The following is a 22729-nucleotide window of genomic DNA, read 5'->3' on the forward strand; positions in this document are numbered from 1 at the left end:
CGTAGCGTTGTAAGGAGGGGGAGGGAGTGACCTTGGAAGGCACTCAAATATCAACCTCTCTTCCACTTAGTTTAGCTTACGAGGATCTGGCGCCTGGATATACAGTCAGGATAATCCTCTGTGGTATGTGATTGTCCCTTCATCCATCATATCTCATCACCAATCACGCCCATCGTCGCGATTAACCATAAAATGGAAGAAAGGCGACGCTAAATGAACTATGAAATCAAACCATGACGTACTATCGCTTTTAATACTTTTTCTGAGCCTCCCTAATGGAGTAAAGGTCATCTTGCAATCAAGATGTCCAGGGTTCGATCCAGGAGTGCTCACAGGAAAAAGGGGGGATTATGGCGCTGACTGCGCCATTGAGATTTTTTTGGGGGATTTTTTCCCCTTCAAATAATATAAAATTCAACATTTATATATATTTTACAAAATATATGTACACATTTTACACCTTAAATGCACCATATTTAATCCATTAGATGAAGAAAATAAAATGTTTAAGAGTATTATCGAAAGGGGGGGGGGGAGAAATATCTAACTCTAGGTCTTAGATTATGGTGGGTATTTTAGTTAGAGGGGGATTGAGCATTAAATTGAGGTGGTATCCAATTCTTGTGTATTACTATTGTCTTAGACTGTTACAGAAATTCTGGTGTGGAGACTGAGAATTTTTTTTTTTTTTTGGAGGAGGCAATATCCACTCTTCAATATCAACAGTAAGTCTAAAATTGGCATGGAAATTTTGGTGGTGGGATTGAGTATTAGTGTTGTCCACGGGACGAGACGGGACAGGCTTTGAAAAATTCGAGACGAGACGAGATTGACCATGTGTCATGAGACAAACGAATATTTTCGAGACGAGACAGCATTTCCACGAGACTTCCACGAGACGAGACAGGCCAAAGTCTCGTCTCGTGGGCAACACTATTGAGTATTCAATTTGAAGGGGGAGATAGAAAGCTCTTGATAAAGTTTTAAATCTTAGATTGTCAAGGGATTTCTGTAGTGAAGAGAGAGTTCGAACATTAAATTTTGGAGATTGTATTTAGCGATATGAGAAGCTGGAAAGAGAAGCTGGAAAATACTAAATATCTCAGAATCCTAAGAAAGTACTGACACTTCATTAAATTAATATTCTTGAAAGTCTGCAAAGAAATGGATATAAAAAATTTTCTTTCTAGCTTCGCTCGCAAACTTATGTTGTAAGGATGCGTATTTGGCGCTTTACTGAGGCGAATCTGATGTTTTATGCTAGTAACTGCATTACAAAACATAAGCGATATTCTCAATATTCATTAATAACATAACTTTTTAGATATAGTATATAGCTTAGTGTTGGTATATTGCTTAATTTAAGGCAAGTGCATCTTTTGGAACAGAACTATATCGAATCCACATTTCTAACTTCTTGTCACAGGAAAATTTTACTTTGACAAGTTAAATTTGCACTGAAGATAAAATCCACGTAATTATAGTTATGGGTTACTAAAATAATTATATTTACCCCAAGGAAACGAAGGGTTGGGGTGAGTTCTTTGAAAAAGGAACCGTATTATATTATCGCCCTGAGTTTAAGAATTTCTAGCTAGGGTTCTGTAATGTCTCGTGAAACAATAATTGAATCGGTCATACAGTTGGAGCATGTTATTTGGTTTGCCAAGGTTGAATTTTCTATCTTTATCTTAAGTTGTGTAACAATTTGTGTTAAATACTCAAATTGTGAGTTTTATAAACCCACTCACAAACACTATTTATATGCATATTTACATAATTTAAATATTTAAACATTTAACCAATCAATATGCTAACTTTAAGTTTTTCGAAAATCGAACAATTAAAAAATATGGACAGTTTAACATGGTATTTCATTCAAATAGTCATAAATTATTAATTCATCCAAATTATTTTTGGTTGATTAAGATGAGTGATTTTAGGGACTGTCTGAGTGATGGGCACCTTGATTACGGAGGAGGGGCAGATCAAATATAGTGTTCAGTAAAGCTAAGGGAAAAGTTACTTTCGGCAGACACGCTACGTAATTAAATGCTTTGTGGGGATTACGATATGGTTTGAGGGCGCGAGCGATATGATTTGGGGGGGGGGACGTATGACATGATTTTAAGGGGGATGCGTCATAGGCCTTGGTGGTGGATGGGCACCTCTGGTTCGATCCCTGGTGGAAGCACAACTGGTTCTCATCCTGACTTTAAACTGTAAATTGTACTCGAAACTTACTTTTACTGTAATATGTTTTCCAAAAGAAAAAATAATGCTAGTGGCAACGGTGAATGTGTACAGCATAGCTGCATATATACAGGATAGAAAGTGCCACATTTTGAGAGATCGTAGCGTCGACATCGAAACTGCTAGTCACACACACACACACACACACACACGTACACAAATATATATACAAGTTAAAGTCAATTAAATAATCTCTTAAAAGAGAATTTTATGCATCCTTCGTGAAGAATTGCATGTAGACTCCCTCTCGAACTAAAACGTCCTTCTTATTTACCATCTGGAGTGTGTTAATCTTGTCAAAACAGTTCCATATTTTTTGCCTTGGAAATGGTATTCATTATAATTTCCTTACGCACAAATTTTTATCACGCAGGATGTATTTCATATGATTTTGCATAAGGAGACGCTATGAAGTTAAGAATAGGCTAAAATTGCCATCTTCATTGATGTTACGTTTACCGTGCCATGTGTTGAGAGACAGTAAACTTTTTTCTATCTTGAATCTACTTTTATCCAATGGTGTATTTATTCAAGGAACATAGGCATGCAGACGTGCAGTACACCTACTGCAAGCTTTCACTCTGTACCTCTGAAGAAAAACACAAGGTTTGCCTATTGAGCAACTCAACGATACCTGAAGAGTGTTGGCTTTTATTGTTTTTGAATTCCTTTCTGTTGCCATATGGAGGACAATCGACAGACTGTTGTTTCCTTTTGGGGCGTCGACGTTTTCGCCTGCCTTTCAAAAATGACGTTTTGTCACCTGGGGGACACTCCCACATCAACTTCCCCCCTTCCCCCCACCAAAAACGGCCGTTTCCCTTCATGACTATGAATGATCGCCCGTCCCGGATCCGAACTTGCGAACAAAAAAAAAAAGAAAGAAGAAAAAAAAGTCCAATTGCGAGGGGAAAACGACAGGTTTTGTAAACAGAAAGTTCGAGCCATTCATTATTCATAGCTACCAGTCGTTTGGAATGCGTACATGACATGCTGGACGAATTGTGAAATTATTTCCTTGTGTAAGCTGTTGGAAGTACAAAGTAAGTTCCATATTTGACTGCAGTCTGTGCGTTAAATAGATTGCCTCTGAACAAAAAAAAAAGAGCTATGTTTGTGTGTGAGCATGGCCATTAGTGTGCATTTCCACCACAAAATATTTAAATTAACTTTTGTGTTAGATCGAACATAATTGCTGATCCGTCACCATATTGTAGCTCTGACCTGGCAACAGTGGCGCTAGTATCGATAATGTTAAGCTCGGAGATGCCTGTAGTAGCTATAGCCTATTTTCCAAGGGCACAAGTACCTCGTTGTAAGAACTCGCCATGTTCATTTCGAATGTGGGACCTTGTTAAGTGTTGCAATAAAGTGTTTATGTATGTGCAGTAACATGTTCTAAACATTTTTCCCCTAGGCATTCGAAATCGAATCGCGAAATGAACCGAATTTGGCATAAAACGCGAGTTCGTGAATTCAAAACATTTTTTATTCAAGAAACAAAAAGTACCGCATAAATTCAACATTTAATGTGTTTTTAGGTTTACACCTAATCTTTCTGGTGTGTGTTATAAACATTAAATATAGTTACTATGATGTTTGTTCAACTGTTGTTTCTCATAAATTGAATTTAAAGCGTCATTAATCATGCGGATGGAGGAGATATTTTAGGATTCTTCTGGGCTTCCTAGCTCCTCTCATTCTAGAAGCATGGCGAGGGCACGAAAGTTTTCGCGCATGAGCATTTCCACCTCCATGCTCGCTTTCTACATGGAGGAGCAAATATGAAAAGAGAGCCCCGTTTGCGATCTCGTTAGGCAGTTCAACATATGCAACCCTCACATACACGTTAAAAAAAATGAAAACAAACTGCTCCATCAGCGTATCCTTCCTCGTTTGATACCTCCAAAGTCTTCGATTTGCTGCTGCTCTCTCTTTCTCTTTTTTCGGAAAAAGAAGTAATAAAAAGTCGCTGACGTGCTAGTTTGCAGCCTTTCCGAAATGAGGGAGTGAATGGAGCGGGGGTTGGGGGGGAAGGGTCCTCAGAAGAGCTTCAATTTCAACGACGGCTCATGTTTGCTGAGATTAAGGGGATCGCATCAGAGCGAAATGAACAGAAGATTCCGAAAGATGGCGTTGGCGTCTAGGAGCGATTTTCACCCCCTTTCACGGCCCCCGCCGTGTATATAATGGCAGCGGGAACCGTGTCCTAATGACGTTTGAATGTTAATGACGCCTTAAGGACCTCGTAATGACTTCGGCTTACAAGCGATAAAAACGTGTTTCTTCGTCGATTTCGCTGAAATCCCCCCCATCTCTTTCGCCCTTCGAACATAATGCGAAGGGCATTTTGCATTTCAAAGAAGACGCCGTTGAGTGAAATTCATCCATTTTTCTTCTCCCAGCGGCTCTCCCTATCGCGTTTTTTTTTGTCTTGTAGACATTTTAGTGATGGTTCCACATCTTCAGCTCGCAAAGGAATCGCTTACTTCATATTCATAATTCCATTGCAAACCGCGGTCACAGCTAAATTTGCCACAGCAAGGAAATAATATGGTGAAAATATCTTGTCGTTTTCTCCGAGTTCAAGATTTGCCTCTCGTGGAGATCGACAGTAGGGCATCGCCCTGAAAGCAACACGATGGCGCTTGCTTGAATCACCATTCTTTGTATCCCCAGGCTGAAGATGGACACGAGACAAGTAACGTCATCCTACGTAAGAGTTTAAAACCATCTTCAATCTTCATTAAGGCTTTATATTGAATTGCTCAATTGGTTACATCTGATATGTGACATAAATAATGAAAGTAATCAGTGCATTATGTATGTGTATATAATTACATGCACATTACTGAACAGCAAAGGTGAACCCTTACATACCCTCAATTTTTACAAATTTCCAGATGTGCTCAGTTGAAAAGTCCCATAATCAGTGAAAACAATATTATATGTGTTTAGTTACAGAACCTTAGAAACAATATATGCAATTTTCCAGAAGTGTTCAGTTGAAAAGTCCCAAAATCAATTAAAACAATTCTTAGATTTGTTCAGTTATATAGCATCAACATCAGTGTGTGCAATTTTCCAAATATGCTCAGTTGTAGAATCCCATAATCACTAACTAACTAACTCTCTAGCCTTCTTAAACCCGAAGGTTCATGGCTGCAGCAACACAGGCCTTCCATCTGTCCCTATCCTGAGCAAGATCTATATACTCTTTTCCATCCCTACCAATTTCCTTTAGGTCCATCTCAACATTATCCCTCCATCTTCGTCTTGGTCTTTCTAGTGGTCTCTTACCATCACGTTTCCCAACGAGAATCCTGTAAACTCATCTTTCCTCTCCCATTCGTGCCACATGGCCTGCCCACCTAAGTCTTCTTGATTTAATCATTATAATGATATCTGGACAGACATGAATATAAATTATGTACTTCTAAATTATGCAACCTTCTCCACTCACCTGTCTTCTCATCAGTTTTAGGCTCAAATATTTTCCCAAAGATCTTATTTTCAAATACTCCCAATTTATGTTCCTCTTTCAATGTAAGGGACCAAGTTTCGCATCCATATAATATTACAGGCAAAATTACTGTTTTGTATATATCCCATAATCAGTGAAAAACAATTTTTAGATGTGTTGTGCAGGAGCATACATTTTACGCTAGCCAGGCTATGCGTCAAGTCCAAAACCAAAAATACTAAAATACAGAGGAGTTGTACATCACCTTATTCACTCTCTGTGTTTTCCGAAATGCAAGTGACATGAATGTAAGTAAACAAATTAAAGTATTGAAGATACTCTAATAACTCAGGTTGACAATTTCATATGAATAATACTATTTCTTTCATTTTGCACCCTGCGTTTGATTGACGTTTCATTGTCTGTGAAGATGGATCAATAATAATAATTTCATTTTTGTGATTGCTGACTTCAAGGTCACTTCCCTTCAAAAATCCCAAAACATGCATTTTTTTCCATTCTATTGTGAGATATACCTAGTCTTGGTCTTAGCATACGCCAGTGATCATTTATAGAGCAACAGAACCAATATATTCAATTTTCTTGAATCTCAGGTGGGCGAAACCATCAAAGAAGCTACGCAAGCAATCCTCTAGAGTTGACGCTCCAGTGCCTTGGCATCAAAGTGGGAAGTCCATTGTCATTCACAGTCCGTTTGCGATTTATAAGCCACAGTTCCCAGTATTTGCTGGGCAAACCTCTTGGTAATAGGTGTGATCAAGGAGAGCAAATACACGCGCGGGTGTTAGCACTAATGCAGATGGCGTTGCCAAACGTTTCCGCAAAAACTTCTTGTTCTAAGGTTCGTTGGTTACAGCAAGGACATCAGCCAGGTGCGAGGGAGGCACGTTGCGTCTGATCAATCCATTGTGATCAGTTGAATTCCTTCATGGGAACACCATTGGTGCGTAGTGCAAGTTTTTGTGACTCCACAGGTGAAATAAAGAAATAAGAATCCATATTATTTTTGCAGATGTTACGTAATTGGGTTTGACATTCAGAAGATTGCACGATTAAGTTTTGATTGCTTAGTACAGTGGGATCCATGGGTATTACCGTGCAAATTGTTCATCACCATGTTCGTGCACTTTACTTGAACAAATAAGAACTTCAAGAATAAAAAAAAACTCAAAACAAGCTGTTGACAACTTCTGCACCGGCATACATAAAAATCCATCGCTTAAAAGCATATATAGGATATAAGAGAAAAATTAATGAAAATAGTAATTGACAATTTGAACGGCAATACTCATGGATCCCACTGTACAAGAGCCCATAGGCGTAGCTAGAACTTTATATTTGGGTGTGCACAAAGAAAAAAAATGAGGTCTTGTACCTTTTTAATAGCATATTTTACAACACAATCACTTGGCTCCTTAACTGCACTGATGTTTGTAAAGGAATATAAATTCACTAAATGACAGTGTTGAAAATTTCTGAATATATGTAGTAGAAAAAATCAAATTGCATAGAAATTACAAACACACAAAATGTTCATAAATGTTACAAACAAATACATCAAAATACACGTCATCTATAACAAGAGACGTCTGTCAATAGGTACAATGTTCTTAAACTCATCAATAACTTCATTTATATCAATAGACGAAGCTTTTTCCTGTTCCACAAATAGCAAGAGCAGGGCTTCCAATCTATCCTGCTTCTGAGTTTCTCTTAATTTAGTTTTAACTTGGGAAAGCTTGGAGAAAGCTCTCTCACACGTGCAGCTTGTGACAGATGTAGAAGAAAGGCGCTGTAGCACAGAGTAGAATGCAGTAAATATCCTCTTTCTCCAATGACATCAAAAAATCCAAAAACTATAAACACTCGTTTCATCAGCGATAATGCACACGTTGGTACCAAGTAATGACATTTTCAACTTCTTACAAACTGCCGCTTATTTTCTCTCACTGAAATATCTGTCTTTAATTATCTTTGATAAAGCAGCACACCCCGTAGCTACGCCTATGCAAGAGCCATAGCTAGAGATTTCAGTGTCCGGGGCGGGAATAGAATTTGACCAAAAATTAACAAAACCTAACCTCTCTAATCCATTTGCAATGCTTATTTCTGCTATTAGAATCATACGTGAGTAGGTTAGGCAGGTCAGGTTTGCTGCTGTTAGCATAAGCCTTCAAGTTGCTATGGTTGTCGCATCAAATGTAACTTACAGAAAAGAGCTTACTGTGACCCAAGTAAGCAAGAAAATGTTCAGGTTTGTTTCTTTGCAAATCGACAATATTAATAATTTCAACATACTTTCACGATTGCTACAACCCTTTTTTTCACATTTTTTGCTAGTTTGACGTTCCCTTTACCTCGGCACCATGGGTTCAGCCCTCCTCGCCCCCCTTCCCTAGCTACGGCTCTGCTTAGTACAACTTGAATCTTGTCTTCATGTGTTTTAGGATTCGATTTCAAACATCCAGATTATGTACTGGTACTTTTGATCTATTTCTAAATATATACTACTTCATATATAAGAGACGGTGTGGCATATTACACTATCAGAAGCTGCAGTGAAATTTACAATATTTTACCGTTAAAATTAAATTAAATTAACAGTTCGCCGGGTAATTTACGGGCGCAACCGTCTTTTATTTTAAATTTGAATATTTTATCTTGTATAAATATAGATGATGATTACAAATTACAGTGGCATGCAACATATACTTTTGAAAACTCAATAGGAGTGGCGGCGATGAGGGGGGGGGTACGAGTGGGGCAGTTGCCCCAAACCCACTTTTTGCCAGTTTTACGCCCACACTATGCAAAACCTTACGTACCTAGGGAAAATAAACTGTCATTGCCACTATCCCAGTTTTGGCACCTTGACCCCCCGCCCCCAGTTTGGAACCCAATCGCTGCAACTGCTCAATAGTTAAGGTTACATTAATTATTAACTAGGTAATAGGCGTTAATAATTTCAAAACTGTAATTGCCATTTTTACGGTACTTGGTTGACATCGGAAATTGACGATCTTTGCAGTCTTTTTTCAAGTCAACCTTTTACAGTGCAAGATATTTTCGCTCATTCCGTAATTAGGCATAACGCTCAAAATATTTTATCTGTTGATTGGTAAGATAGTAAATTGTAGAGCAGAACGAATATTTGAGGTAAGGTCTCGTATTAGCCGGGAAAATCCCTTTTTTTAAATCTCTGTCACCATATCTTGTAAGTTCTTTACACAATTTTTATATTAAGATGTGTACATGTTTCTGTTCTGTAGGTCCTGTTTTTTCTTCAGGAAAATATTTAAAAAATCCGTTTTGTTGTTTTGAAAATCTGATCAGCTTAATTTGAAAGGGTATTTTTTTTTAAAAATATTTGAGAGTAACAGTATATAATCGCACTAGGAGTTAAAGCATTCGTGAGAGAATATTACCGTTGCTCACCGGATTTTCCTAGGTGCATTTTTAGTGCATTACACGAGACAGAACAGCAGCTAATAAAGATTAAACTGATAAAAAAGTACCCTTTGATTAATTTCTCTGGGCACTTCGATACACCAGAATCATTATTTGTGGGCTCCGGGAATTCTGCGTGAATTTTTCTCCGTAGACCTGAAAAATTGCAACTTTCATTAATACAAGTCCCATTGAATTTATACATATTTATAAACTTACTCTGAGGCAAGTTTTGAACAGTTACCTTTTACTTTTATCGAAGTAGATAAAGAAAACTGTGTGGAGAAATAAAACAGAATTCTCTCAATCCGTGTGCTCTGTTTGTGTCCTTTGACAGAACAATCTGTCTAAAAAGGTAAAAAAGTGTTAACGCCCCACACTTTCTTGATCCGGTCGTGAGTGAGGGTGATGTGTTCAGCATCACGCCCCTGACCGCCTTTACCCCCCAGGGTTTCCCCCAGGTACCCATGTTATTCGACGCTGGGTGGGCGCCGGGGCCGCTTCCACCGTTAGAAAAGTTCCCGGATTTGAACCGGCCGGGGATCGAACCCGGGACCTTTAGCATGGTAGTCAGACGCGTTACCGACTGAGCCACCGCGGCCACGAACAATCTGTCTAACAGACGGTAAATTGTTTAAATTGTTGCAAGATAAGATATCTTGAACTTGATTAGGTAAATTTTATGTTTGAAATTATAAAATTAACAATTTTTTTGTATATTAGTTTATCCTCTAGCGTTTCTGACGTGTGTGTAGATGTATTTCGAGCCTGAGTGTGTGAAATGGGAAATGTAAACTACGCACCCTGAATTTTTTTTAAATATATATATATATATATATATATATATATATATATATATATATATATATATACCGTTTAATTGAATTAGATTTTTTTGATACATTGGAATCGCACAGACCTTTTATATTGTTAATATATTTGTGTGTGTATGTGTGTGTGGGTGTGAGAGGCGGCAGGTAAGGTTGAAATAGGGAAAACATCTGCTTGTACTATTGAATTTTTTGAAAGTTCGTCTTGAAAACCGGCGCTTGCAGGGGCGGGCCAGAGGGGGGCACTTGCCCCCCCCCTGAGATTTCTGTAAGTAGTTAGTGCAATTCCAGTGGTGAAATTGTAGCGATATTTTACAAGTTACAGCAACTATTAATATTAATATTATTCATTGGCGGCAATTAGGAAGGACGTGGTGGGGAAGGGCAGTTGCCCCCCCCACTCTTTGCCACTTTTACCCCCGCACTATACTAAACCTTATCTACTGAAGGACAGTAAACTGTCCTTGTCCCCCCCCTCCCTGTTTTGGAACACAATCGTCGCCACTGTTGTTATTATTTGAAATAGGGTTGCTTACACTCTATTTAACACTGATTCTAACTATAGAAAACAGTTTTTTTGTCCGACATGAATCGATATATACAGTTATGCAAGTTTTATATAGATAGATATACAGAATGTGGAAATTACAAATGTGTGCAATTAAAAAGACAACATAAGAAGTTGTTATAATAATAATAATATTAAAATTATAACAAAAAGCAATAATAATAATAATAGCACTAGTACTACTAATAGTAATAAAAATAATAATAATAAAAGTTTCTATGACTCTGCCCCCCCGAGGAAAAACTTGCGGGCGCTTTGTAATACATTACAGAAGTCCACAAGTATCAATTGTCACATTTTTGGTTCTATGTGGCAGCACGGTTAACTTGTGTTTGAATAGAATACACTACTATTCTTTTAGGTACAGTTCTTAGCAAAAAATGTCAAAAAGTTTTGTTATCAAAAAATATCAAGGCAGATGAGATGTATGAAAGGATACGACTTTGGCTTATTCTGGAGAAACAGGAACAGCGGCCACCTTTGATAAAGTCGGAAAAAGATGAAAGAATCGTTGAAAAAACCTTACAGCCATGTTGGCTGAAACTGGTGTTACTGAAAAATCTTATCATCCCTCAAGATGGAGCTCCAGGCAGCATCCGACCATGACGGAAGAGTCTTCTCCTGTGTCCTCCAGATGCTCTGAAGACGTTGACAAAGTACCACAAACTGGGCGACTGTCGGAAGAATTTGCGCTGGTATGTCAAGTGACATGAAGCTCCTTTTTATGCCTTTTTTTCTGATTTTGTTGGGGTTTTATTCAACTTTTGCCGTGCAATTAACAGAAGTACAGTGGGGTCCATGAGAATTACGTGCAAATTGTCCATTACTATTTTCATTAATTTTTCTCTTACATCCTGTGTGTTTTTAAGCAATGGATTTTTTTATGTATGCTGGTGCAGAAGTTGTCAACAGCTTGTTCTCAGTTTTATTTTAATTTTTGAAGCTCTTATTGGGTGAAATAAAGTGCACGAACATGGTGATGGACAATTTGCACGGTAATACGCATGGGTCCCACTGTACAATCCCGTCTAACTCGTAACTTGATTTACCATTTCAATCGACATTTTTAGACCATAACAATTTGCAGGTGTGTATTTCTAACTCTATTAAAAATTTTACTACACATTAAAGATTTTCTTAATAGGCTATGTTATGTTGAAATGGTCTCCTTGTACAGTGGGATCCATGAGTATTACCGTGCAAATTGTCCATCACCATGTTCGTGCACTTTATTTGACCCAATAAGAGCTTTAATAATTAAAAGAAAACACAAAACAAGCTGTTGACAACTTCTGCATCATCATACCTATAAATCCATCGCTTAAAAACACACAGGATGTAAGAGAAAAATTAATGAAAATAGTCGTGGACAATTTGCACGGTAATACTCATCGACCCACTGGTACAATTTACCTATTTCCTCCTCTTATTTTAGCTATGCGGTATGTACTCAGTTAATTTTGGCAATTGTAAAATATGTGTGTTCTATTAAGTTTTTTATTGTTACCAACACTGAAATATATTAATTTTAAGTATATTTTCAAGGGTGCCAGTCTAAATTAACATCTTCATTATATCGTTGTAAACATTTGTTTTATCACAGTGTGCAGGATTTTTCTGCCACTAGATCCAAGTATCCCTGGCCGTAAAGGATTATTTACATTCCTGTCAGGGATGATCTTATCCTCCCAATAAAAGTATAGAACTTATAGAACTTGTAAACTTGTTGATGGAACAAGTGCCGATTCTTCTTGCTTTCAAACACCATTAGTTCAATCAGTATTTACGCATGCGTCTTTGTGAAACTATAGTTTCTACTCATTTTAGTATCAAGCAGGGGCGCCGACTTGTCAAAATTATTGGGGGTGGGGCTCTGTCACTGAAATAAATTAATGAATGACTCACTCTCTCCCTTTTTTAAGTTTTGGCCTCAGTGTTCGGAATCTCGTAAAAGCCCATGAATTCATCAAAAATATTAAAATTTTCATTAACAGTTCGAATGCAAAATGTCGATTGTTCACGGATGGATATGTCACAAGTTTCGTCAACCATAATAGCAAAATATTCCCGACGGAGCGCAAAACAGATCTCCCTAATATATCAATGATCTCGTTCTGAATGTCATGTGAGAGCCATTTGTAGCCCGAACGTCCCATCCACTCTCCTAGTTCATGCACATCTTACTTTGAAACTCTTTTTAGTAAAAATGTTAACAATACTCGTAATTATATATTTAGTATATAGTAATCAGTCATGTGTTTTGCTGTCTCTGGTCATAGCTCCCCCCTCCAAAGTTGATGGTTTAGCGGTCTCAGCCCTCCAAAGTTGATGGTCTAGAACATTTCAAATGTGTATTTAATGTTAAGTTCATGTGGCACAATTCAGAGTAAACTTTACAAGAGAAGCAAAATAATACATTAGATTCTCTTAAGCAAAATTATTGGGGGGGGGCTCTGCTCCCACATCGATAACATTGGGGGGGGTGCTCGAACACCCCCAAGCCCCATGGAGTCGGCGCCTATGGTAGCAAGGCATAAACAGGCAATTGTATGTGTCGTCTCCCTCCCTCTTTCTCTCTCTCTTTCGTTGCCTTTTCACTTATTTCCTTCCTGTGTTTATAATTTATCTTTTCGTTCCTCTTTATAACGCTTGTTTCTTTCTCGTTCACTTTTCTTCTTACTCCCTCTTTTCCTTTAAAATATGTTTCCTATTTACTTTCCTTTGTGTTTCTATTCTGTATTTCTACCTCTTGTTTCTCTCTTTGGAGTTTTCATTCTTTCTCCCTTACTACTCGGTTACTGTCTATGCTTCTTTCCCTCTTTCTTACTAACTCTGTTATTCTCTTTCTTTTTTTCTTTCTGTCTTCTCTCTTTCTTCCTTGCACTGTTTCTTTATTAATTTTCATTTCTTCTTCTCGCATTTTATTCCTTCTTGATCTACTAAATGATTCTGAAAGTTTCTCATGTGGCCTATTTGGTGGGCTCTAGATAGGGTCTTTCGGCCATGAATTTAAGGGAGATTTCCAACTTTCGGCATTGAATTTACGAGATTTGGTCACGACAAATTTTGTGCATTTTTAGCTGAGCGAGTTCACTCCAGAAAATGTTTATGGAGTGGATAATAATAAACAAAATAATTATTTTACATTTTACATAATATGCAGATCAAAATGGAGAATAAAAATTTACAAATTTGCATGTTTCTTAGTCCCAACCCATATGTATTTGTTCACTGCTGCTGCAGAACTAAGCATCAATCAACTACTGCAAGATATTACGTCACTTCCGCTGGCCAAAGGTTGAAAGTGCAAGATCTTTCAGCCGAACTTGGAATGAGTTGGAATTTCGCCATCTTTGTTGTTAATGAAAAGTACGGGAGAAATAAAATGTCAATAAGGGAGCCGGGAGAATAATAAAAATGAAGCTCTAAAACGGGAAATCCCGGAAAATACGGGAGAGCCTAGCTTACCCTTCAGCATCTCCAATAGCCTCGTGGGACTTTACTGACTAAAAAAATACGTGTAGTTGTTTCAATTTCTCACACTGGAGAGGATTGGCCAGCGATTTTTACTCAAGTGAGGAAAGAAAACAGTTGAGGAGAAGGCTATGGAGTGAGTGTCCGAAAGAACCATTGGTTTTGTGTTTCACCAACGAGGAAATTCCATCTTCTGCGGCAGCCATGTGCATGTGTTTCCATTACCATTCTTGAACACCTGCGTGGAATTCCTCTGGAGTGGCGAATACATTCCCCAGAGGACGCCCAGATCCATGGGTATCGAGTTTCGTTTGCTCAGATGCGAAATCAGGAGAGTGTGAAATATTATAATTCTTTTCTGCACGGAGAAAATGGGAGTCATTGTGTGAATAAGTCATGCTCGATGTAAGATGGTGAAGACATGGCAATGGTCTTCCTGTATCTACTCACTTCTAGAACTCCTATCTTTTGCTAGAGTACCATACATCATTTTGCATGGTCGTATACAGTGGCGAGCCCATTAGGAGTGGTGGGCGTTATAACCTCCCCTTTGGCTCAGCATTTCTAAAAGAAATTACTTTAAATGCTGGAAAATATTGCAAATATATAGGACAGACTACTAAAAAATTAGACATAACGCCCCACACCTTTCGAAAATCGTTGGCACGCCACTCGCCGTATACAAAGTGAGTTTGGTAAACATTTTGTATTCATTTTATCGATAGGGAAATAGTGAAAAACGCAAGAACCGGACAAATACTGCACTTTTTGAAAGAGGTATGAAAATGTGTATATACAAGGGTTGCTATTTTTGTCATCTTTCTTTGCATTTTTAAAATAAATTCTGGACCAAAGGGAAGGTAGGTTAAGATCCACACCAACCTTGCCTTGGTTCGCCACTGGGCAGAACCCTGTATGTATAATCATGAGTGGACGATACTAAGTGACTCTCAAGGGTAAGATTAATAATATTTTTTCAAAGAAAGAGGGATTGTGTTAGTCCTCCGATCTTCTTGGTGTATTGGATAGCATAGTTCTATGAAACTGTGATTCATATCCCGAGTAATGAACGCAGTTCCATCTATCATTTTCATTATTCATCTCCATCGTTCCTATTAGGCTTGGATGGTACCGAAGTAACACAGTGACAAATACAAAAATACAAAATACGAGGGTAGGTCAGAAAGTAACACACAATATTTTTTTTCTCCCCAGGTATATTGCAGCTGGAATGCTGAAATTGCACGACGAGAGAGTTTGAAGTTTGCACCACAGAGGGTATTTTTTTTCCTGTGCAGCCCAGCGAGAGAAGCCTGAACTATACGAAACAAACATGGCGCGCATGTTACTGTCGTCCACGTGTGAAGAGCAGCGAAGTGTGGTTCGATTTTTGTCGAGCAAAGGGCATACACCGAGTGAAATTCACAGTGACATGCGTGGCGTGTATGGGGACGACTGTCTGGACCGTAGCTGTGTCTCCGGGTGGTGTGCATTCTTTCAAGAGGGCCGTGTAAACCTTAGTGATTCGCCACGCTCCGGGCGGCCGGTAACAGCTTCAACTCCGCAGAAGATCTGCGCCATTGAAGCAGCAATTGTGAATGACCGGCGTGTGCACCTGCGAACCTTATCGCATACGTTCAACATTTCCTATGGTGTGGTGTACGACATTGTTCATGACACGTTGAAATTCCTTAAAGTTAGTGCTCGCTGGGTGCCTAAGAACCTGACAGACCACCACAAGGGCCAGCGAATGATGACAAGCATGGATCACGTAACGCGTTACGCCGCAGAAGGGCATGACTTTCTGAAAGGAATCGTCACTGGTGATGAGTCGTGGGTGTACCACTACACGCCCGAAACCAAGCAGGCCTCTATGGAGTGGAAACATGCTGGTTCCCCAGTACGAAAAAAATTCAAAGTGACTCAATCTGCTAGGAAAGTGCTTGTGACAGTGTTCTGGGACATGTTTGGTGTGTTATTGGTGGACTTTGCTGAACACGGGACCACTGTGAATGATGCAGCCTACATTAAAACTTTGGTTAAGTTGCGTCGTGCCCTTTGTGACAAACGCCGCAACATTCATGCTGATGGTGTCAAACTTCTTCATGACAATGCCCGTCCCCATGTTGCTGCTCCTGTTCGTGAGAAACTCGCCGAATTTGGGTGGGAGGTGCTCCAGCATCCACCATACAGTCCGGACCTGGAACCGTCGGACTTTCATCTGTTTGGTCCCATGAAGAAATTCCTGACCGGCCAACACTTTGCGACAGATGCGGAAGTGAAATCAGCAGTCCGCAGATGGCTATACTCCAACCAAACGGACTTCTACGAACAGGGCATATTGAAACTGGTACCACGCTGGGAGAAATGTGTTGAGAAACTTGGTGACTATGTAGAAAAGTAGGTCAAACATGTCAGTTCATTTGTGATTTGTTTGGTTTTTGTTACATATTAAACTTTTTGCGCAAAAAAAATATTGTGCGTTACTTTCCGATCTGCCCTCGTTTATATTAAGTTCATGAAATGAGATCGTCCATGAAGAAATATATATGTATATATATATATTTTTATATAAGTACCAAATCTATGAAGAAACACTAAATCATCATGCAACAAAAATTCCCACGTAATAAATTGTTTCACTTTTTTGTTCACGTTCTTGGGTATGCCTCTTGGTCGGATTCAACATTGCTTTTCGATAAGCTATATGAGTAAGAAATTATCAACATTTGGGCACTTTTTAAGGACATTTGACTGCCGAGTCCTGCTTATTATCAAACTGAAGGTAGTACGGACCATTTTCATGTTTACAACACCTTTATTGTTCACCTTTTGTAAGCATATTATTCAGTGGCGTAGCGTTATATTACGCCCGTACGCCCGGCTTTCCCAGATTTAAAATTTCAAAAATCCGTAAATGCTGTGAATATAAAGTAAAACTTGACTAATTTCATATATGTTTGACCTTCATGGCATTATAATAGCTATTTTTCGCAATCCGCTTTCAACGCTCCACTCTCAACACTCGTTCTAGCATCTTTTTTCAATGTCTTTCCTGGCCGGACGCCGAGCAGGTTCGGCGTAAAAGACTATATTCCTTGCTGTCTTTCTGGAGGGAAGGCTCCGATGTCTACAGCACGCACGTAAATGCTCTCTCATACGCCAGCGTACGTAGCAGCAGAGGTCGGTCTACCGTGATTGGTTCATGTGACCCGTCCTGCCTTCTCAAGCAGACGACAGCGATAGAATTCCTACCTGGTTCTTCGCGCTCATGCAACTCGTGCTATGTGATGCTACAATACGCAATATTGACTGACGTAACTTTACCAATCTCAAATACACCGCTTCTTAATGGCCACTGCATTGTATAATTTATCCCACGAACAGCGATGTGCATTAGAAACTAAAAGATCAACACAGTTTTTGTCAAATAAGTTGGTGAAGTCCTCGTGGTAGAAATTCAGCCTGTGGCTGCTCTACCACTTAACCCGCAAAACTATTATTTTTTTATTATTATTTTTTCGTTATTATCTAACTGCTTAATATTGTGTCAATGGAAATGTTTAGCATTCATTTGAAAACTCTTAACATCGAATGGTCTCTGGACAAAATTATTTTAAAATGTTTATCAGCATTCTCAAGATGTAATAAACAGTGGTCTGAATTACCAATCGGCACTGTTACGTCAGTAGAGCGTACGATATTTGGATCATCCACCCACCTCCGTGTCAGAGTGCTTTGGAGAGTGCGCCAAGACGACAGAGGTCCCTGGTTCGAATCCCGGCGTGAGCACGGGTGTTCTTTGTCAGTATCCCTTCATCAACATTATCACATATTCATATTCGCGATTAACCAAAAGTGGTAGAAAAGCGAAGTAAAATAAACCAAATCAATCAGTAGTTGGATCGCCCACAACAATGACGTCTACTGTTGTGCAGAGGCGCTTGTGATTCAGGTAGGTTTTTAATGACTTGCGTCATGCAGAAAGGTATAAAAAAAGGTATAAAACACCAGAGTTCAAAACATTTGTGGCATAGTGAGGCATCTAATTTTCTAGCTAAAACATGCAATGATGATGTTTTATTGAAAATCCAGCTGACTTCAGGCAAATAAACAATACCTGTGGCGACTAATACCATAAGTAAATGATTAAGCAAGAAAGGGCCGACCCTTCCTTCGGACTTGGCGTTCCCACCAGAAATGTCCATGCTACGCCACTGATATTATTGTATAAAGCTATCGACTGGAGAATTCTGCAAGCGATGTCTGAAAACTTGATTTTATGCCTTATCAGGGGGTTAGATAGACTGTAACGTGAAATTCAAGCGCCGCCTTTCGATACTTACGTGGCAAAAACGATACGGTTCAAATGCCTAACGTACTCATTAGCGGATTTTTTTCCCCCAGGGAAAATGAAGATGCGAGTAGGTTAGACAGAAGCGAGGTCCAAGAAGGCAAGTTTTCAGGCATGGTGTGTCTTCCGTGATCGACCAGTAATTATTATTGCAGCCCCCCCCAAATGTGTTGTCATTGAAATCAAGTTACATGTGAAAATTCACCTGCCATTCATTTCCAAAGTTAGGTACGTGACCCTGGCAAATAAGACGTTTAAGAATCTTTTATACGTATCCTCGTCGGATTATTTTTCCGTAGGGATTTATGAAGGATAAGTGCTAGAACTATCCCACAGCTAAAACGTCCATCGTATTTTGTCGACTACTTTGTCGATGAGCCTCTTCAGTACCTATGCAAGACAACCTTTGTAAAAGATGCGCAGTAGGATGTGCCATGGCCTTCTGAGCATGCGCAGAACAAAGATCAGTGAATGGGAGGAGCTTCATTTGCAACGTCACTCGTTTCAAGCGTGTACATGAGACATGGTATGTTGCAAATCCGACCGTATGAGTGCTGTGACAATTTCTCCTTAGAACATCTTCCAGGTATGTTTATATGGTGAACATTATAATGTCGAAATTTACCAACATTTTAAGCTACGCTTGCTCGCACATTTTGAGGCTGTTTTCTAACAATATTTTATGTTGTCAATAATAATATCAGTTTGTATTTAGCGTCCGGGAATAAGCTACCACACCCTATACAAACCTGATCTTGCATACCGACTTTCATCTCTTTCTTCAGCTAAAGCGGTTTCTGGGAAGCCAATGATTTGACAGGTACGCTGCGGTACAGGCGGTTCCAGTCTTTAGTGTCAGACACATGCGACATGGTCATACAAAATGTAGTTCAACGCTTCAACAAATGCCTGAGCTACGGTATGTCGAAAAAGTTAGGAGTCGCTGAAGCACTAAATGTCAATTACTACTGATGTTCTTGTTTTATTTATGGCTAATCGGTAAGGACCTTGATTTTTCAGCTTTTCTTTTTTCAAGTCGGTTTTATTTTTTTCTTACTATTCAATATTATTTTCGCCAAATTTCTCGTTTTAATGTTAGCGCATTTTCTGGCAAATATACGCAACATTACACCCTCGTGGCGTTTTGAAACTAGTGCATTAAACTGTATGTCACATGACCTACGCCTGTTCGCGAGAGTTTGATACATTGGAAATTAATTTTGAGGGGTTTATTTTCCATTTCTCGCGCGACGCAGATACCGATGTTATGGCTCCCAAATTGGTGTTATCTTTTTCTTTAATTCTCAGTGTTACTTTTCCCGAAATTCCCTTTTTCATTATAGCACATTTTCCTGCCAAATATATATATATAAAAAAACTTCCATTGTGCTTTTAAACTCTTATTTTAAATTGCAAATCACATGGCCAATCCATATTCTTGAGAGTTAGATATGTTGGAATCGATTTTTGAGGAAGTTATTTCCATTATTTCTGGCTCGACAAATACCGTATGATGGAAGGTGATCGATCAATCTTAACCAATATGGCGTCACTTCTCTCTGTAACGCAAAATGCTTCTCGCGCTAACAAATACCTATGATATGACTCCTGTGTGACGGCAGATGCAGACTCGATCTCCTGTCATAACTGTCGGAATTATTCCATGTATAATACAAAGTGCACTATAGTTTTCTCTTGGGTAAAATGTTGGAAAACATGCATAAATATGGTACAGCGAAAATTTACCATTCTTGTTTTTTAGACTCAAAATTATTCAAATTCACGAGGAATGCCACACAATTAGCATTTTTAGCCAAATTCGCATTATTTCGCTAATGGGTGAAAAATGTGTTCAGAAGATGTCACTGCAAATTCAAGAACACTCCATTGATGCAGCTAACATTTTTTCGGTGTTATCGAATTTTTGAAAAATCAAGGTCCTACTAATCAGAACTTATTTTCTTGACGTTCCTTGTAAAAAGCTCCAGTCTAATATATTGAAAACAGTAGATGAAAAGTGAAAATTTAGTACGGATGGCAGAGGAACAACGAATTCTGAGGAAGGTGATATGTTTTTAGGATTTAAAGAATCAAGAAATTATCATATACAATATTTACCTATTCATTATTATTATTATTATTTTATTTCATCTAGTTTGCAAGGACAGGGGAGAGAGGTGACATGAATTGTTGTGCGAGTGTAGCAGAAAACTGGAGGTTGGGAGCATGGACTTGTCAAATTTTTGTAACATTCACCAATGCAAATTACTGTTTCACTTTGTCGTGATATTATTTACTAAATATATCCCAATTTGTTGGATTCTTCTTGACTGTGCAAAACCAGTATTATGCCGGGGGAGGGGGGAAGGTGAAAAAAATATTCGTATGCACTGCTACATTAAAAACGGTAAAGTAAGCCAGAAGAGTAATAACATTCCAGCGGCACCCGTGGAATGTCTGTCGGTGCAGGTATGAGTCTTGCTTGTACAGTGGGATCCATGAGTATTACAGGATGTAAGTGAAAAAATAATGAAAATACTCATGAACAATTTGCACGGTAATACTCATGGATCCCACTGTACTCCACGCTTGTTCATATGCCAAGAATCAATGTCAATCTTGCTTCTAACTTACCTTCAAGTTGCACTAATGCCACTGTCTGTTTTGTGATTCAAACAAAGAAACTATGAGTTGAGGTGCTTATATATATATATATATATTTATATATTTATTTCTTTAAGTATGAAATGCCACAGTTAGACGTGAGGGCAGTGTCATTTTTCAACAAACAATCAAACAAACAAATAATGATAATAGCAATAATAAATATAGTACCACTAAAACACCGCTTAGTCGTTTCGTTTCTTTGTACCGTCGTATTCAAACTAGCCTACAATGCTTCTTCAGATGGAGGGGCAATGGGAAGGGAGTCTATAGTCAAGAACACTGAAACAAATCACTAGTACATTTCACTAAACGTGGACACTTTCCTAATGGGCCGTGTGATTATCTTAAGTATCTTGTTTGTGTATCTTTTAGTGCAAATTCTATATTGTAGTCATTCACTATTTGGCGCTGATAAAACGTCCGTTAATGTTTCAGCAGCGAGAACTAACTGTCCGTTCTGCTCTTTCGGTTCTTGTTTTACCAACCGATGTTCACTTGTCAGTTACACGTTCATCACACCGCACTTCACGTTACACGTCATCCCGCTTGAAGTCTCTTACCAGGCTCTGCTCTGCAAAGGTAGATAGGATGCGCACATGTTTGCTTGCTGTTGATGTTGCGCGGACACTGGGGGCGTGTTCATCCCTAAACTAGGGGTGAGAGATTGTCGTTGGTACGCCATGTTGGTCAGCAGGCTGGTGGTGCTGTTGGGGGTCAAGCTGCACGCCTGCTGTTGCTGCTGCTGATGGCTGTGGTGCTGCGCTAGGCTCGAGGCCAGAGACGCTGCACTGGGGCTCTGGGAGCAAGGGTTCACAGGCGGCGACTGTCCGCTGACTGGACTGGCGCCGAGACTCGACGCTGACCTCGCTGTTGATGACGTAGAGGCGTCGTTGCTGGATCCGGAGCAAGGTTTGCCGTCCTTTACTAGCACTGGCACCGCGACGCGTCTCGGCGAACTCTGCGCCTGTAAGTATAGAAACAGAATTCCATTTGAAATACCAGTATAGTCACATTGCTTTCCGAACATCTCTTGCTGACCGCACGCATTGAGTCAGCGAGCCTACCAACAGTTTAGCGCGTGAGCAAGAGGGTTAGAGTAGGTGCTGCATTGAGATGACGTCATCAGCTCCTTTGTTCATTGGTTGCTTCGGGAGTTATGACTCGCTTCCAAGCTGCAAGTGCAGAACAGCCAGAGATGTTACGGAAACAATCTTACTCTACCACTGTTAACGATTTTCAATATTAAAACAATTCCCTACTCGTATTTGGAACTGCACACCGAAATGGAAAGTGACACTTTAGCACAAACTGCACATACCAGATTAGGCACTTTGTACTCCATTTTGAAAAAAAAAAAACACTCAAGTTTGTGGTGAATATTTGCCAAAACGTATTTTATGTGCACTGCAATTTCGTACCATTTCAATTAACAATATTATCAGGATAGCAGAAATGGGCAAATATCTACAGGGCCAAGATTAGACAAGGACACAAAATAGTGAATATACCTACTGTGACTTGATGGGATCGTGTTTTAAATTAAATGTGCATAATATACTTGATGTAATAGGTGTTCAAGTATATTTGTGCATATAAAATTAATCCCATATTAAGATTTTAATGTTGCTACGAAGTATAAGGATTAGGTATTA

The 22729-nt window shown here is 39.0% G+C and overlaps 1 protein-coding gene across 1 annotated transcript in view; it reads right to left on the reverse strand.

The window, feature by feature from the left end:
• Positions 1-21248: 21248 nt before the first annotated feature.
• Positions 21249-22729, reverse strand: part of scro (scarecrow) — an 84285-nt gene continuing 82804 nt past the window's right edge. Inside the window, exon 5 of the mRNA XM_083137263.1 lies at positions 21249-22041. Within this exon, the coding sequence (XP_082993389.1) occupies positions 21634-22041 (408 nt within the window). The 3' untranslated portion in view covers positions 21249-21633. The remainder of the gene's footprint in view (positions 22042-22729) is intronic.

Source organism: Lepisma saccharinum, chromosome 16 (genome assembly GCF_977018435.1).
Source record: "Lepisma saccharinum chromosome 16, izLepSacc3.1, whole genome shotgun sequence".
NCBI lineage: Eukaryota > Metazoa > Arthropoda > Insecta > Zygentoma > Lepismatidae > Lepisma > Lepisma saccharinum.